Source organism: Polistes fuscatus, unplaced genomic scaffold, assembly GCF_010416935.1.
Source record: "Polistes fuscatus isolate 324 unplaced genomic scaffold, CU_Pfus_HIC Scaffold3, whole genome shotgun sequence".
In the NCBI taxonomy this organism is placed as follows: Eukaryota; Metazoa; Arthropoda; class Insecta; order Hymenoptera; family Vespidae; genus Polistes; species Polistes fuscatus.
This window is the reverse complement of record NW_025113107.1, coordinates 945,809-964,108: the sequence shown is the minus strand read 5'-3', so window position 1 is coordinate 964,108 and position 18,300 is coordinate 945,809. Positions and strand designations below refer to the sequence as shown.

The 18,300-nt window shown below is 35.4% G+C and overlaps 1 protein-coding gene across 3 annotated transcripts in view; it reads left to right on the top strand.

Moving 5' to 3' along the window:
• The window catches only part of LOC122520209 (dual specificity tyrosine-phosphorylation-regulated kinase mbk-2-like), a 95,595-nt gene that overhangs the window by 54,454 nt on the left and 22,841 nt on the right, over positions 1 to 18,300 (top strand). For all 3 annotated transcript variants that reach the window (XM_043640254.1, XM_043640253.1, XM_043640255.1), the window contains one exon: positions 17,581 to 17,736. In XM_043640254.1, the coding sequence (XP_043496189.1) occupies positions 17,581 to 17,736 (156 nt within the window). The remainder of the gene's footprint in view (positions 1 to 17,580; positions 17,737 to 18,300) is intronic.

The window sequence follows — 18,300 nt, the reverse complement described above, 5'->3', positions numbered from 1 at the left end:
TTATATTAAAATATCTCGACCGTTTGATTATTATTTTGTTCTTTTTATTATTATTATTATTATTATTATTATTATGACGGAGTGGAGAAAGATAGTAGTAATATTTCTATGTAAACAGATGCCGTCACAAAATCCTTGTTCTTTATATACAACACACGCAAAAAATCCTTTGGTGTATTGCTTCATATCTAACTATAAGTATAATACAATGGGGGATTCGCGACACCCCATTGTTCACTTATGGTCAAAGTATCTCTTTCTCTTTCTCTCTTTCTTCTTCCCTTTTTTGTATATCTCTCTTTTACCGTAGCAAGAACTAGTTCTTTCTCAGTCTCTTTCAAGGATTAAAAGGAGTCGAGAACACGGAGAATAAAGGACAAAGACTCTTCTTTTACGAATTCGCAAGATCGTGCTTCTTCGTGATCGTCTAACAGCAGCTGAAAGAAATTACGATACAATATGGGAGAGCTGTATTCAAGTTAAGAAAATATTTAAAAAGTTTTTCTCGTGATCGGAAAGAAGGAAAAAATCCACCACCACCACCATTACTCGTTAATAAAAAAGATTATTGAAACTTTCTTTAACATTCTTCATCACAGTATACCATCTTGTTCTAATAATCATCCTCCATTCGATTCATTTGCTCGAATAACGTAGTATTTTATTTAAAATAAAAAATACAAGACGATATATAATTGTGCTCATAATTATGAAAGTGGTCTAACAATAAGTCAAAATTAAAAAAAAAAATGAGTTTATCAATTATTTTGCACCACATTTTTCTAAACTAAATTAATTCAATGTAATTTTCACGATATTGTCAAAAATGAACCGTTAGATAGTGTTTGTTATTTCAATATTATATAGACATTCATTTAGTGTTCAAATGTAAACCTTTAAATATCTCGAAATAAGAGATATATGACTTATGTTAGACCACTTTCATAATTATGAGCACAAATTATCTTTCGAAATAAATAAAATCCTTTTTTCTAATTCCTACTAATGGAAATATTTCTAACGTTTATTGAATGTTACTGGTTAAGATAAATGAGAGAAAAAAATATCTCGATCTTATAAATCATTCGTTATAATTGTGAGAAATGTATATGCGTCAGATTATTTCATACAAAGAGATAGAAATTCGTTGATCGAAAATTTCGCGGTCACTGGAATGTGGTTCTTTCGGATTCCAGGAAAGACGAAATGCGTGAAATTTGTTCGCGGATTTAGGAAAAAGATAATAATGAAATTGTAGAAAGCGTTTTGATGAGTCAACGAGTTAATAATCTACGGCGTGGATATCGTGCATCATCTTTCGTCGAATTAGCATGTTCAGTAAGCGAGAAGAATATATGTTTCTATCCGTGTTAAATATTTCATTATTTCATTTCAACGATTAATTAACAAAATTCTAAAGATTTCGCTTTAAGGTAGGAATTCATTTATAAAATAATTCGATTTTCTTGCATAACAACGCGACGAGCGCTGATTGCCTTTTTTATTTGAAATATTTCTGTAAACTTTTCTGTGCTGTGCTTGTCAACAAAACGTTTCTCTCCTGGGAAGCACATGTTCGAAAAGAGGAAAGTTAGTCACCTGTCGGGTAACAAGAATCTGCTAGCGAATTGATCGAACAACCTGCGGTTTTCTCCGTAGTGCGCGGTGGTTGGTTGGGTAACGCCTATCTCGAATCACCTTCGATATATACAAATGCGTGGCATAACTTAGAAACATTGATCTTTGGTGCGATAAAATGTAGCAAAAGGGCGTAACGTGCGGTCATGGGTAGGCCAAGAAATTTTTACTTATGGGCTCTTCCTGCATCTACTCGGCGGCGGTCGTCTTTTATAGTAATAATAATAGTAATAATAATAGTAATAACAATAATAATAGTAATTATTATTATTATTATTAAAACTTTTATTTTATTTACTTAAACCTAGATCACCGTTCGACGATATCAAATACGTTATCTCGTAAAAATCGTAAAAGTGAGGTGGTTGACGTAATTAGTTGAGTCTATCTCTTTTTATCTAACAAATATAAGAATTCTATGAACAATTTTCTTACTGCTACCGAGTTTCGTAGAAAAAAAAAGCACACACACACAAAATTAAATACATCGACGTCTAATTTTCATGGAACAGCATGACTCTACTTTTAATTAATTCGACTCTTCGATGAGCTGCTTACTCGTTGAGTATATACAGGTGTATGTACTCATCTTTCTCTTACTTTCGAAACACGTCGACGTTATATCAGACTCTTTTTTTTTTCTTTTTTTATTTAACTCGATGAAATACTTAGGGGGTTCTCGTTTCGTTTTCGGTCGTTTCAAGAAGGAAAGATAAAAGGGGATGAAAGAAGAAGGGTAACTTTTCGAGTATATACGAGTATAACGTGCTACCGAGCAATTTACAAATTTACTTACAACTCTCGTTCGTTCTTTTGGAAAAGTAAACGCGGTAACTATTACTATGACGTAACATCGACACGATATCGTTACGATCGTCGTTTCTAATCCACTAAACCGCAATACACCATTCGACAACGTATTACACAGTCCTGCGATCTTTTCTCATCGAATATCAACACCCCTTCCCCCATAACACTCGTATACGAAAATGTACATTAGATCAAATCGCATACAAATCATTCTTATCGTACCCGCATTATTTTTGTTTCTGCTTCAAACAGACTTTTGAAAATTCCCGCTTTAGTTAAAGCGGAAATTTGAAAAAGGGAATTTCAAAAGAGAACATCAGAGAGGAGGAGGAGGAAGAGGATCAACGAGCACTCGTAATCGAAGCGTGTATTTCCTTCGCAGGACGTTGTTGACGAGGCATGAACCTTTAACGAGAACCCCCTTGACTCCCTCGACGACAAAAAAAAACAACACTGAAAAAGAGCTTTGGTAATGTAACATCCCCCTTTTCGTAAGAACGTTTCTTCGAAAAGTTAGGGCTCTTCGTCGAAATTCTCACTCCGAAGTAACCCGACAAAGAGAGAGAAAGAGAGAGAAAGACCTCTTTGCATTATTCTCATGTATATATATATATATATAAAATACGTATTTACACGCATATGGGCATATCCACCAACAAACGTGCATAGATTCAACGTTTATGGAAATGTGTGTAAGACCAACCGGTGCAACCATACCTGCCACCACCACACACTCTTTCTTATTTTCTCCCTCTCCCTCCCTTTCCGTCTCCCCCTCTCTCTTTCTCTCTTTCATCTCGTTGTATATATCTCTCCCTTTCGTTCACACACGCGGCCTCGTGCACACACGTGTGTCACATCGCACGTGCGTCGTGTGCGTGCGAACGAACGAACGAACGAACGAACGAACGAGCACTTGGTCGTCGTATGGGGGAAGGGAGAAGAGTGAGGCCTGTTGAGAAGAGAAGAAGTAGTGGGGGGAGAAGTAGCATTGGAGTAGGGAGGGACGTGCCTACGATTCCACTCGGCCTTTCGTGTTGTGAGTGAGTGAGTGAAAAGCAGTCAGTCAGTCAGTCAGTCAGTCAAGCAAGCAACCAACCAACCAGGCGGACGCGCGCGCGCACGGTGTGTGTCGCGGCTTTATTTTGAGAAAGAAACAGAAAAGATATATTATATAGTTTGCATATAAAAAAGAAAAGAAATAAACAAATAGAAGAAAAGGGTAGAAGGAAAGAAAAAAGAAAGAAGAGAGAAATGGATCGATTATGAATCGCTTTTGTTGTTGTTGTTGTGTTGTTGTTGTTCTTCTTCTTCTTCTTATTCGTCCTTGATCTGATAAAAAAGAAAAGAAAGAATAAGGATCAAATTTGTTTTGCCAATTATTTAGTAGTCTTTACGATCGCAACCTTTCACTGCCAATCGATACTGCCAAAGAACAAAAGGTAGAGAGTGTATCCAATCTCGTTGTTCAAAAGAGATCGAATTTATACATACATACATATATATATCTTTCTCTTTATCTTTCTCTTTCTCTGTTTCACCGTTCACGCGATTATTGATCGAGATTCGGTGATTGAGGTTCAAGATTGGAAAGAGATATTAGATCGATAAAAATATATAAAAAAAGAAAAGAAGAAGAAAAGAAAAAAAAAAAAAAATTAGCAATATCAAAGTTTCGGGCTCGTGTGACACACCGATGGACGTATCACATCAACATAGTGACGTGCCGTTGCTCGTGAGCGTTGAATTACGCTTGACCAGTGAAAAGGGATCCGAAAAATGCCTAGCCAGACTACTACGATTCTCCTCAAGTGCTCGATGGTCGACGTGCCGGCCCTTAATCACGTAAAATTAAAATCTCTCTACGGAGTGAGTATCCAAATTTTCTACTGTGTTTCTATTTATCTATATTCATTCATTTTGCACCATTTCTTTCATTTTTTCTTTTGTTTTGTTTTGCTTTACAAAAACGTTTCGAGTTTTGATCCGATAATTGAAACATACATAGGTCTAGATTTTAATCGATCGATCCTTATATATTGTATGCTGTGCGTGGAAAACTTTGTTATTAGAATTTCGTCCTCATTTAATGGTATAATTTTATCCTTTCTCTTTCAATGTCGCCGCAGCCAACATAAAGCAGAGAAAAATAAATGGATCGTATCCTACGGATTTCCCGTGTGTGTTCTCGCATTAGTGTTTTACTTTCGCGAGAGTTACGTATTGTTTTACATGTATATATATCATATCTGTTCCTCGTATATCGTGTGTGTGTGTATGTGTGTGTTGTGTGTGTGTGTGTAAATGAGTGCGTGTATGTGATTATTGGAAAAACATCAATCGATCTCTCTCATCCTTGAAATACTATTCGTCAGAATTGTATCTTCTTTCTCTTTCTTTCAATGTCGGATCAGGATTTGAGGAAAGACTTGTTTATTTATATATATACATCCACGAAAGAAAGGGAGTTAAGTGTGTATCAGGAAATAAACGTGTTCGATAAAGAAGGAAGAAAGAAATAACGAAGTAAAGAAAGATAGCTGGACCGAACATAACGGTACACAAGATCATGTAAAAATTCTCTCGTCGAGTTTGTCATCATTCAACTATACCTACCCAACGGTTTTGTAAAAAGAGATACTATATATATATATATGTACTACACATTGTATATTATCACCTTCCTTGTTTATATTTTTTATCATATTTCTTCTCTTTCTTCTTTGGTTATTCGTTGTTTTCCTTTACCACTTTTTGTAAATCGAAACATTACATTACTTCATTTGTTAAAGAAGAAAAATATCATCTTCCGCGTTTGGTGTTATAATGTTTTCATCCTTGTCAAGTTAATAGGAATAGATAGATACCTTAGTTTTTTTCCCTTTCTTCTCTTACGTTAGTCTCGCTTAGTTACTTGTTAATGCAAGAGTTTGACGTTGCGTAAGTCGGTGGCTAAACTTTCTCACGGAGTTCTACAAGTTTTTCTTTTAGTTTGATATACCAGTTATGTTAGTGGGACTACTACTCGTGAAGTCACGAACGCGTTCTTGGATGTTATACGTTGTGTTAGGTATGAGAAACATGACGAAGATGTGGAGTATCCCAGGTAAAGCGAGAACACGTTGCTTTTCTAGAGTGCAATTATTTTAATAAATCGTTGACTCATCTTAGTCATCATCATCGTCATCATCATCACCATCATCGTCGTTGTCGTCATTAAAAGAGTTAAGTAGAGCAAGCAAACGAGTAAGAAAGAAACGTGAAACGTGTTAAAAGAAAAAAGAAGTAGTACTAAAGACGAAAAGTTACATAGACTTTTCTACCTACACGTATCTTTACTTTTCTATGACCATGCTAAGCAGATATGACAGTACTTTACTCGACTATGCGCGCAAACGTATTCCACACGTGCGCACGCGTGTCAACAAGCCGAGGGAAAAAGTTATACGTTATGTATGTATATATCATCGAGTGCGGACCGATCGTATACGGTACTACTTGGTATCGACGAAGGTGAACAATAGAGACTCCTCGTCGTGCTGTTAAGAACCGTATGAAGCTTTATCCTAGAAAAGTGACGAGCTCATTGTTCCGTTCGTAGAAGGTAATGGAATAGATATATATATATATATATGCATTAGAATCGATGAAAATAGAAAAACAATGTGTTAAGAAAAATAATCACCTTTTTTCTACGATAAACTTTCAACGAAGATATATATATACATATTGTATGGGTTTAAAAAGAGAGGGAGAGTAAATATAATGATCTTAACTGTAAGCTAATGATGATAGGTTACCGTCTTGGTATATCTTTACGAGCGTAACCGTAAAAAGAAAAAAAGACGAGGAATAATAATGAAATAAGAGGGAAGAAGAAGGATCGTTTAAAGGAAAGCCGACGCGCTAAACGGCGGAGATACGGAAAATCTTTGAACAGCTGATCGCAAAGTTATCATCATGCAAAACCAAGCAACGTGATGTCTGGCGTGGGCCGCCGACGGCATGCTCCTGGCATTTAAATCTCAAGATAACGTTTTTACACGACTTATACTATACTATATTACATTTTTCAGAATTATCTCGAATAGTTTTCTCGATCTTCTTCGTGATATTAATATCGTCTTCTTCTTATCTTACTAAAGATCGTTTTAAATCGTTATTTAAAAGCGTCATTAAATTGCGATCGTCATAATCTACGTACGTAACCTTCGCATGGCTTGTACTATTTCGCACCAGTGCGTAACTCAACGAGAATACTCGTAAGGTAAATTACAGTGCTATTAGGATAGGAGAAGAAGAAAAAGAAGAAATAACGTGTATGTGTTTTATCCCGTACGATATAACGAAACATCATCGTGGCCTTGAAGAAAGAAACGGGAAGAGGAAACATATAACACGTTATATTATCTTTAAGTCGAATACACGAACGTAACGTTACAACGAGTCAGGAGATTTGAAACGAGTTGGAAACAGTCTCGTGTCCTTCGGAATATCAGTTTTATCAAATTTTCATAAGAAAAAAGTACGAAATTATTTCGTCGATTTTTCTTAAAAAGTAACAACATTCCGACATTCCTTCTTTTTTTACCGATAACATTTCGTGATTATTAACGAAATGTGTATAACCATCGAAAAATTTATTTATCTTTAGATATATGGAAATTTTATTATCCTAAAGGGAAGAATTTAAAGTAATTATTGAAAATGTCATGATATTTATTATCAGTAAACGTTATCTAATAATAACACAAATCATCACCAACGGCAACGATTATCTCTGAGTCGAATTTAATCGGCATCGATAAGAAGAAGGATATCTTCTCGTTATCATCATAGTCGTTGTAGTCGTTCGAACAACGCGTTTCTTTCAATGACTAAGCCCTAGAAAACGACACTTTCGACTCAGCAGTAGGTTCGTGCATCGCTCTCCCGTTGCATCGTTCGTATTCTAAAAATAAAAAGGGGGTGCAGTAACCCGTGGATTTAAGAGTTGGGAAGTTAGAAAGGTGGGGGAGGGATGGGGAGAGGGGATCGAGGGAGAGCTCTAAAAAAAGAAGAGAAAGAAAGAAGATACACAACGAAAGAAAGGAAAAGAGGGTCCTCGAAGAAGAGCCGACGAAAAAATTCGACGCTCTAGGAGAGTAGTGAGATACTCGTACACGTATATGCACACGCTACGCACACGCACACTCACGTACGTGTGCGTAGATGTCGTCTCTCTATCTTTTACACTCTTCTGTTCTCCCATTTTTTATTCCTCTCCTTCTTTCTCTCTCTCTCCCTTCCGATAGACGGATGCAAGCAACCACGTATGATTTCTCTCTTTCTTTCTTTTTCGTTACTCTCGTTTACATGCTGTGTGTATGGGTTAGCGAGAAAAGCGCGTGTGCATCACCGGGGCCCTCTTCTTTCTTTCGAGATTCAACGCGTCGTTTCGAGTAAGATTAAATGGATCGACGTTGGAAAGTGTGTCTGTCTGCTGTTGCTGCATTTGCTGTTGCAGTTGCTGCCTCTCTTTTTCTTCTTCTTCTGAGATGTCTCTCTGTGCGTAGATACGTACGAGTTCTTTTCTACGATATATCACGAAGAAGGAAGTCTTTGTAGGTCTCTTATTCGAGTGATCTCTTTTCTCTCTCTCTCTCTCTCTCTCTCTTTCTCTTTCTCGTTTATCTGGCCCTCTTTCCCTCTTTCGGTGGAATCGATAAAATACTTTTCGGAGAAGTTTCTTTGGTCGGTTACTCGTTATTTCTTCTTTTACATCTTTTACATATTTTTTTTGTCTTTCTTCTTCTTCCTATTCTTATTCTCGCTCCTTCTTTTAGATAAAACGTTCTACTGTATTATTTTGTTGTTTTTTCCTTCATCCCTGTACTTTTTATATTTTTTCCCGTCGCGTATCTTAATTTACAACAGAAATATAATTATTTCGTTAACGCATAACGCGAACTAATTATTTTTCTTCTTTTTCTTTTCTTTTTGTTTTTTTTTTCTTTTCCAGAGCAAACTTCGAAAACACGTTCGATATATACACGTGGTATTACGCGTTTACTATCATCCATCCAAATCTCACCGTATATTAACCCTCAGGTAATAGAAAGGTTCAACGGAGAAGGGAACGGCATCGAGGTAGGAGAAAGGGGGGAACAAAATTCGATCTCATTTCTTTTTGAAAAGCAACGAACGGAGAAGATGAAGGAGAAGAAAGAGAGAAAAGAGAGAGGAGAGAAGGCCGATCGAAGAGAAGTTGGGGGGGGGAGGTGGGCCGATGGCCCCGTCGTCGTCCTTTTCGTTGCTACGAAAGAATCGACGAAGGGATGAGGTAAGGGAACGATGAAAAGGGCAAGAGGGAGGGGCATGGCCATACCACCACCATTATACTGTCTCTCGTATAATACCGTTGGCTCGCCGAATACGTATCCCAACCTCGAAGATTGGCCTCGAGATAGAAATTACGGCTCGGAGGCTGCTATCGAGCTGGTGGTATCGCTTTAATTCGATAACCTGTTTCCTTTTTATATGTCGATTCTTTGCCCTCTCTCTCTTTCTTTCTCAAAGAAGAAGAAGAAGAGTAGCAACAGCAACAGCAACAGCAACAGCAATAGCAACAGCAACAACAACATGGCAAGCATCATCACCTTGTTGCTGCTTCGGTTTTTTGTAACCGAGTCCCTCGTCTCGTACGTACTCGTATCCATATACGTACGTAATAGGTACGTGTGTTGAGTGCGTGAATATATATATATATGTATGTATGTATATATAAGTACCTGGTCGGTACCAGTAAGTGACCAGGTCGGTGGGCCCGTGGCCGTGAAAGTTCTGTTTCACTTATATGTTCACGGGCCAGCAGAGCCACGTCTCGTCTCAAGACAAGTTCGATATGTGATCGTTTCTTGATCTACCGATTTACTATTACTACCATCTAGACGAACGAAGTTGTTGCTGTTGGTTACTTAGAGAAATAGGAAGAGAGAGAGAGAGAGAGGGAGAGAGAAATTCGTCCAACGTACGTCGTCCTGTCATCATCCGTGTCTCTCCTCTCTTCTCCTCTCCATGGAAAGGGAGAAATTTTCGAAAGCGATGACGAGTGTCTTTTTTAGTTTCCCCGAGAGAAAAGAACGTGGTTTGATGGTTCGAGAAAGTTTATCCATCCACCCTTTTCGTTGTATTTACGTATTGTATTTAATTTACGTTATTTGTTTTGATCGTTTGGTAATTTTGGTTGAAAGATAATAATTTATTTTCATAAATCAAATATTAGTTTTATATATTCGTTCCGTAAGTTTTATGATTTGTTATTAATAATCATGGTAGTATATATTCACATGCCATATCTTTCAATTATTTCGAATAATATCTGACCTCGGTTTAAAGTAAACGTCTCGAAGCATCTTTCAAATAAAGGGGTGCGGTTTAAAAGTGTGTCGCACAAGGGTCAAGGCCTTATATCTCTATCGATCAAGCAAGTAAATATCGAAAACGGAAATAAATTACGAATAGGTAGATTGTATTACCTCTCGTTTCAATTGGAAAAGCATTATGTTTCTGTTACATTAAATGTGAAAAAGAGACTTTTTAAAAGAAAAAATGTTTTCTTTTATTTTTTTTTCTTCTTTCTTTTTGTTTCATTTCTTTTCTGAAATAATAATAATAATAATAATAATAATAATAATAATAATAATAATAATAATAATAATAATAATATAATATGATGTGGATAAAGTCGTATTATTGAAATATCATTTTTTCAATAATATTAATTGAAAATTACGAGCTATGCATATATAGTAATAAAATCAAATATATGTAAGAAACCGTCATCTTATTTATTATGTAAATTTTGTCGTAGACGTCGCAAAATATCTGCAAAGATATGTTATGTATTATGTGTGCTATCTTTCTCTTACTCACATCGGACGCAATCGAAAAAAAATCTTTTCGAGAGAGCTCTATAACGTGTTAGAGCTAAGAAATTTAGTAGTCGTGTAAATAAATAAACAAAAACGGTCACGTTTCGTTTAATTGTAAAGTACGCGTTTTATTTATACATACATTCATAGACAAAACTATGCGATGAGAAAAGAATGATGAAAAACGACGGACGAGATAAGATACGGATTTGTTTCCATTTACTCTTTGTAAAAACGTGTTCATCATTATCTTCTTCTTTTTCTTTCCCTCCCCATTCGTATGAGATTAAAATATCTTTCTTCCGACCTTCGGAAACGTGGACACGAACGTACAGTACGTACGTTACAGACAATTCGTTTCTAAACTTTCACGTTGAAAAAAAAAAGAAAACAAGAAAAAGAAAAAGATTAAACATCGAAAATGTCTTTCAATTAACTGTTAGGTATTTAATTAATTCTATGCAAATTGACATATCCTCAATAATATTGCACGTGTAATTTTGACAACCAAATCGTAGATACATGTATTCGCTTTCTAGAAAGTGACACACAAGAAGAAGACCGATATGCTCGAAATGGTCGTTCGAAAATATTAGACAAGCAAAAAGCGTATAGAGACACACGCGACTGGTGGATCAGCTTAAATATATTCGATCAATAATCGAAATAAGGTCAAGTCTCTTTCTCTTTTAAGACGATATAAAATATATATACGACTTCTTGCACTTTAAGAAAAAATAAAAAAAAAAATTAATCGCATTTTATTTAAAAAAAAACCACACACACACACATACACAAGATTCATTTAACAAAAATACAAAATTTATCAACCTTCTCTAAGGATCGAATCTGCTCGAAGAAAAAAATCTCTCCTCTGCTTACTCGAAAGAAAAATAAAATAAGAAAAAAGAAAAACAAGGAAAAAAAAAGAAAAGATTATTTACTCGTCATAGTCAATCATTCAAAAGTCACTGAAATCAACACTTCGACGTCTAATTTCTGTGATGCGTAAGTACTCGTAACACGAGCTCGTGTACGAGCTAGAAAGCTCTTCAAGTATTTCTTTTTCCATCCTTATTTTTTTCTTTTTCCCTTTCCTTCCTTCTTTCTTCCTTCCTTTTTAAAGATAGACGCGCTTGAACACGATCAAACCCTTTTACACTATTCCCTTTTCCTTCATATCGTACATACATACATATACACACATGAACGCACACGCACAGATCCCCTATCATCCCCTTTCCTCTCTGCACGTTTTCCATATTACCTCTCAAAGAGGATCCTTGCAACCCTTGTTCAACAACCCGCCACTCCTCTGATTCTCGTTTTCTCGTTTTCCCTTTTTTATTCATGCTCGTTGTGTTCTCTCCCGTCACCAATGCCAACCTCGTCGTCGTCTCCATTGTTGACCGATTCACGAAGAGAAAGAAAAAAATAGAAAAAAAAAAATAAACGAAAAACAAGAAAAAAGAATAGAAAAGAAAGAAAGAGAGGGACAAGTTTTCTAAGAGTGGAATAAAGTAGAAGCAGCATTATCAGAGTTTGTGATTGGTATACTGGTCGTCAGAGTTATTGCCTTAGGAGGAAATTATGGGAAAATATATTTCGATATATAAATATATTTATATATCGAAACATATACATATATATACATGTATATATTTATATATGTAGAACGACGGAAATTCGAAATATCTAGATACCAAGAGACGAGTTTTCTTCTCCATACTTTTTTCTTGTCTTCTTCTTCTTCTTCTTCTTATGCATTCTAGTGTACTATACAGGAGAATAGTACACTTCTTTTGGAAATAGAAAAAGTAGGTTTATCCTACCCCTCCCTATATCTGTGGATTTCTAACTGAAAATCTCCTCCTCGATTCTGTTAACTTTGTAAAACGTTATTATTAGGATATATGCCATATACAAATATATTTATATTAAAAAAAAATGAATAATAAAACATACGATTGTTAGATCGAAAAAAAAAATCGAAAATATCCTACTTCGTGGAAATGATTATTTAAAACGATGACCTATTTTGTACAATTATTCGTAATTGTACGAATAAAAAAAAAATAAAAATAAAAACTCTTGGGTTCTTTTGATCATCCTCGAATGATCGAGAAAATTATTGATAGATCGTGATCCAATAAGTTTTTTATTTCTTACTTAAAAGAAGTTGTACCTTTTTCAGCTGCGTTAGAATAGTCACTAATAATGTTCTTTTTCCCTTTTTTTTTCTTCGTTTGATCGATGATCAACAAACTAATTGGTTATTCGTGAAAACGTCGAGACGAGATTAGAGAAAATCATTGTATATAAGTAGTTAACTAAGCGGACACGTTTGTTAAGGTCTATGGTAAAAGGTGGCTGGATGGGTTGGTGATAGTGGTGGTTCATTGGTTCTTCACAACCGGCTGCTGCTATTACTCGTTCGAGGATGTAGCTGGCTGCGCATCAGAAACTTTTACCAACTTTCAGGGAAACGCGTAATTGCTTAGCGAGAGAGCGAGTGCAAATCGATTTCGACTTTTTTTTATATTTTTTTTTTCTTTTTATTTCCATACATCTTGCATTTTTAGCGGTAAATATAATATAATATAAGACATCCGGTTTAAGAACTATCGTTTGTAAATGGTACAAAAATCGTCATTAGTTTCGGTATTATTAATTTGTTAGGAAATTGTAAAAAAAATTTCAATGTATTAAAAATAATCCCCTTAACGACGACGATAATGATAATGATGATGATGATGATGATGATGATTGATAAAAAAGGAGGGATATTTTTCTTTTTTTGTAGTAAAGTAAATTATTCAATGAATACTTTTGAAAAAGCGAGTCAAGCACGTTAGTATTAGAACAATTATTAATAACGTGCCTTGCGATAAACAGTGGTTAAGTCGACACGCGTTCCTCGTGAACGATGGTGCGTTCTCGCTGGTAAGACAATTGACAAATGGCCTAGATTCGAAAAACGACGATACTCTATGACGCCTCTTCTTTTATTACTCTTTCCAAGTCGGTTATTAGTCGCGACGTTATTCGCGATAAGTTATCATTTATTCTTACGATTAAAAATAATTAAGTATAGAAATTAATTCGGTGCTAATATTAACGAATTCATTTTATCGAAATCGACGTGGTTATTTTTATTTTCGTCAAAGCGATTCGTCAGTTGCCTAAAAAATAGATCAAAGTTATCGAAAATAATTGATGATATACCAAAACAGTAACAGACGTATGATTATTTAAAAACTGAATGATGAAATTTGTTTAAACAAAACACCGTATTAATCGCTACGCCTAATATAAATGGATTTTCTTTTTTTATATATTATCTATAAAATTATTAATTGTGTGTGTATCATATTATCTATATAATACGATATTGAAGCAAGTAAGTGTGTGTGCGCACGCGCGCGCCTGTGTGTCTGTGTGTGCGTTGCAGAGGTATAAATTTGAATTCATTGCCTTAATGAAGTTGTGCCAGGACAATTATGTAAACTCGAGGTAGCAGGGGGTAGCTGTGTTGAAACGAATAATGCTCTAATTCATTGATAATCTATCTTTTTCTTTAAATAGCCGCCCCACCATCTATCTATCTATTTAATTCGTCAATGACAAAACTATCAAATAATTTGTAAAATATTTTTCCTTCGTATAATTCTAAAAATAATTTTAAAGCTCGTTAGAAGATTGAGTCATAAGTTATATATATATATATATATCTCGGAAGTGTAAAACGATCCTAGAATTATCTACTTATCCGTGAGACACTTGTCACCGGAGTTCTACGACCGACTTAATTCCCTACTAATCCGGCACCTTCCTCGTTTATAATACCTTATTACCTTCCTTTAATCGAATCGATTAAAGCCAAGATTATAATCGTCATTTTTATTTGATTGTTATTCTCGGAAGGACGATTATTCGATGTTTAAAATACTTTCGAGCAATGATGTCTTTTATATATATATAATATTTTACTTTAATTCCCATAAAATGTCACGTAAATACGTCTTATAAATTGTCTTTATGATCATTATCAAGAACTTATACGACCGTATCTTGAGGTAGAAAAACCAATCGAATAATTCTTCCAAAGACTTTTTAAACGTTTCGACGAGTTGCCGGGAGGAGGGGGTGGCGGTGGGAGGAAATACACAAAAATAAAAAAAGTTAAATACCCTCTTTCGCTCGTGGGAGACTGCAACCTTGTTCTCGAGCAACAAAATAAAAAGAAGAAAAAAAAAAGAAGGAACCGATAAAAAGTAACTGAGGACGACGAAGGTGCCGAGTGAGAAGGGCAAAATAGCCCAGCAGCAGCAACAGCAGCAGCTGTTGTCCTTCTAAACCCTATTCTTTGTGTGCTCCTACAGGTTGGCAGGTGTCAGAACGAGATACATCTGCTAAGTTGCACGCATATCCTGCGACCGTGTTTTTCAAAGGGACCAAAAACAGGGAACAATTTCTCTACGTTATAAATTCGCGTTGGATCGTCGTCCTCACACTTTTTAAAACGTGATTTCACATATACATGCGATGCAGAAGCAAAATCCGATCACCTGCTATCAGAACTTGCCAGGTGTTCCGATATATATGGGGAAAGAAAACAAATCAAATTAAAATAACAAAAAAAAAGAAGGAAACGAAATTGAGAATAAGAAAAAGAAACAAAAAAAAAAGAAAATGAAATGCTAAATTTCCAGAAGAAAATTAAGTTCTCTTCCCTCCCTTGAGCGAAATAATAATGATAGGTTTTGAAATTCGGCAGTGGTGGGTGTTTCGTTTTCCTTTTATATTATTTTCTCTCTCTCTCTCTCTCTCTTTCTTTCTTTTTTCTTTCTTTCTTTATCCTCATCGATTTGTGGAGCACTTCTTTTTCTACTTCCTGTTTTTATTATTATTTTTTTTGTAGTTCTTTATCCGGCTGGACCCTTGGCTCGATTCTTTGTTCAGCAACATCTGTTCAAACCTCTTCAGACTCCTCCAACACCCTCATGTATTAGTTTCTCTTGAATTTTCCAAGCTGAAAATTTTGAAAGTTTTCAATATCTTCTTTCTTGCATGGGGAATAGGGGTTTACCTTACTCTAGTTTCAGTTTTATCTCTAAAGAAATTTACCGAAACACGTGTTCCAGTTTTAGAAGAAGGATAGGATGGATGGGATGATGCACCGGGATGTTCAAAGATTCGTAAAAATTTCTTTTTTTTTTTTTCGATGAAATTCGATACGATTTTAAACCGAAACCCATTCATATTTCTTCGAGAACACGTACAACTTGGAACAATATTCGACGTCGATCGTATTACGTTCAACAATTTTTGTTTCTTCTTCTTTATGTTAGTCTTATAAAACGATAACAAGAAGAAAAGTATCATTTCTACTAATAAAAAACGATTCAATTTGTCCCGACGATAAGAGGACTGGAGGAGAGAGAAAAGAAAAACAAAAAAGATTCGTTTCAAGCTAGCGCATTCGTGATCGGCGCATAGCAGCACACTTTTAACGTGTTTCTTCTTGCAAAAGTTAACGGGAACAACCTTGCAGTTTACACAAACGTAGGCTACTAGCACCGAATCAAGTGTTCGGTTTGACCTAAAAATGGTACACAACGTGACTATGCGCGCATATTTCATTATTTCCTCAATAATTAAGATACACACATCGTTGGTTGTTAAAACTCGGAGAAAGAGGAAAGAAGAAAAAGAAAGAAGGAAAGGAGTAGGGAGATAAGTATTTATTTTTTTAATTAAAGAAGTAATCGTGAGTCAGTTCTTAGACAATGGCTCGTGAAAGTGATCTACAAGGTTCGTAGGGGCATGAACATCGATTGGTGATCATTAAAAGGGAGCCCATGGCTTTCTTTTCGTCGCTATTATTCTTTCACGACTCCCATTGTCTCGTTGACTGTCCTAACGGAGTTTCTTTGTAAATGCTCCTTTATTCGAAACACTTCGATCTCGTTAAGATACTTGGCACGTTATTATCGACTACTATCACCGTTCATATATCTTTCACAATATCTAATTTAAAAATATATATATATTTTATTATTATTATGACACATTAAGCAATGTTGGGAAAACGGTTTCGTTCGTGATACACTTCCGATGTAACACATTTGATTTACATGGAAAACGTAGGTACGTTGACCTAACATTTAACGGAACGAGAAACGAACGGCCTGAACGATTTGACATTGACAATGGATCAGTTCGTAGAATGACCCTGCGTCAGGACATTGCCCTATGTTTCCGGACACACCTGTGTGTGTGTGTGTCTTTTCTCCAAATTAAACTACGCGCATGGACAATGAGTTTGCAAAGATTTTTTTATATAGATTTGTTAATTCTTATATTTATATGCATCATTTCTTTATTCATATATGTAATCCTCATCCGTTTGTTATCTTCTAAGAATAGGGTATGCTATTTTCTCTTTTTATTCGCTCGTAAAAGTATAAGATCACTTAAAAGAAAATACATATTATCGATAAAGATTTATTCATCCGCATCATTGGTACAGTACAGCTTCTCTTCTTCTTTTTCTTATTTTCATCGTGAAATCTCCTACACGTTCATGAACTAACCATCGTTCACGACTTAAACAAGACGATCATTAATTAGTTGAACATTGTTTAGAAACATGCACGGACAGATTGGCTGTCGCACGGCTCATTTGTACCACTTGTTTTCGCGTTATTTATCGCGTGAAAGTATATTATTTCGATTTGATCTTTGTCCCGGTTTTTTTACTCAAAGATCATTCACGAATACATTGCACGATCATAAAAGAGAACAAATATGAGTAGTAAGAAAATGAATAGTATAACGTTTCAGAAAAAGGAAAAGGAAGAACATCGTTATCGATAAGAGTATAATAAAATCGAAATGGTTGTATTAATTAAAAAATGTCGTAATTGAAAACTTAAAAACTCGAATCTGGAAAAAAGGAACGAATTTTATTAGAATACTGTTTTTCGTTAAAGACCATAATTGTCAAGATTCACATGATCCCTTGGTCCCTATATCCGAAATATTAATGTATAAAAACAAACCCAAATATTCAGTCTTTAAACGATATATTTGGAATATGTGTTGACCATGTTCACCATGTGAATTTTGACATTTTCCAATTTCTTGATCTTTCACGATAACATATATATACATAATAAGAATGAAAATGAACGAGTCCATATTTCATAAATTGCAGAGTCCCGGAACGCTGCACAAAGATGTCGGCGGTGCTGGTACCAAGGTTAGTGGAAAGACGGTCGGAGGTGTCGGCACGGCAACCCTCACCACGCTCTCATCCATTAATAATACATCCAATGCCACTCGAAACAAGAACAATCCAGTACCACATGAGGTAAGAAACTATAGACTAGAGAATTTTGTAAGAACCCCAAAGGCGATTGTATTCAAACCCCGATCCGCGATACATCATTCCTCGGATAAGAAAGCTGCCTGCTTGCTTACCTGCCTGCTGGCTGGCTGGTTGGCCACGTATTCTGATAAGAGACTTTCGATAATTAACCGGTTCTTTCTCCGTGTTAATTTATCACCGACGCAATATTTATTCGGTTACCATGATGCATCAGAACGAGGTCGGACTATCGGTTCCTTCTTTCTTGTTTTTTTTTTTAATTATTTATTTATCTAAACTATTCGATCGGATGATGATATATATGTATATATACGTGCTAATTGCGTCAGAATTTTTGCCTAATATATTTTTGTCCCGCCCTCCCCCTCTCCCCGTTAATTATTACAAATGTAATCGAAATATTAGGGTGAATCAAAAGTTCGTGCGTTTTTTTTTTCTAAATTAATATTTCACTTACATATATAAAATAATTTTATTGACTTTAAAAAAATTTCACTGTCTGAAAGAACACGATGAATGCACGAACTTTTGGTTAACTCTAATATC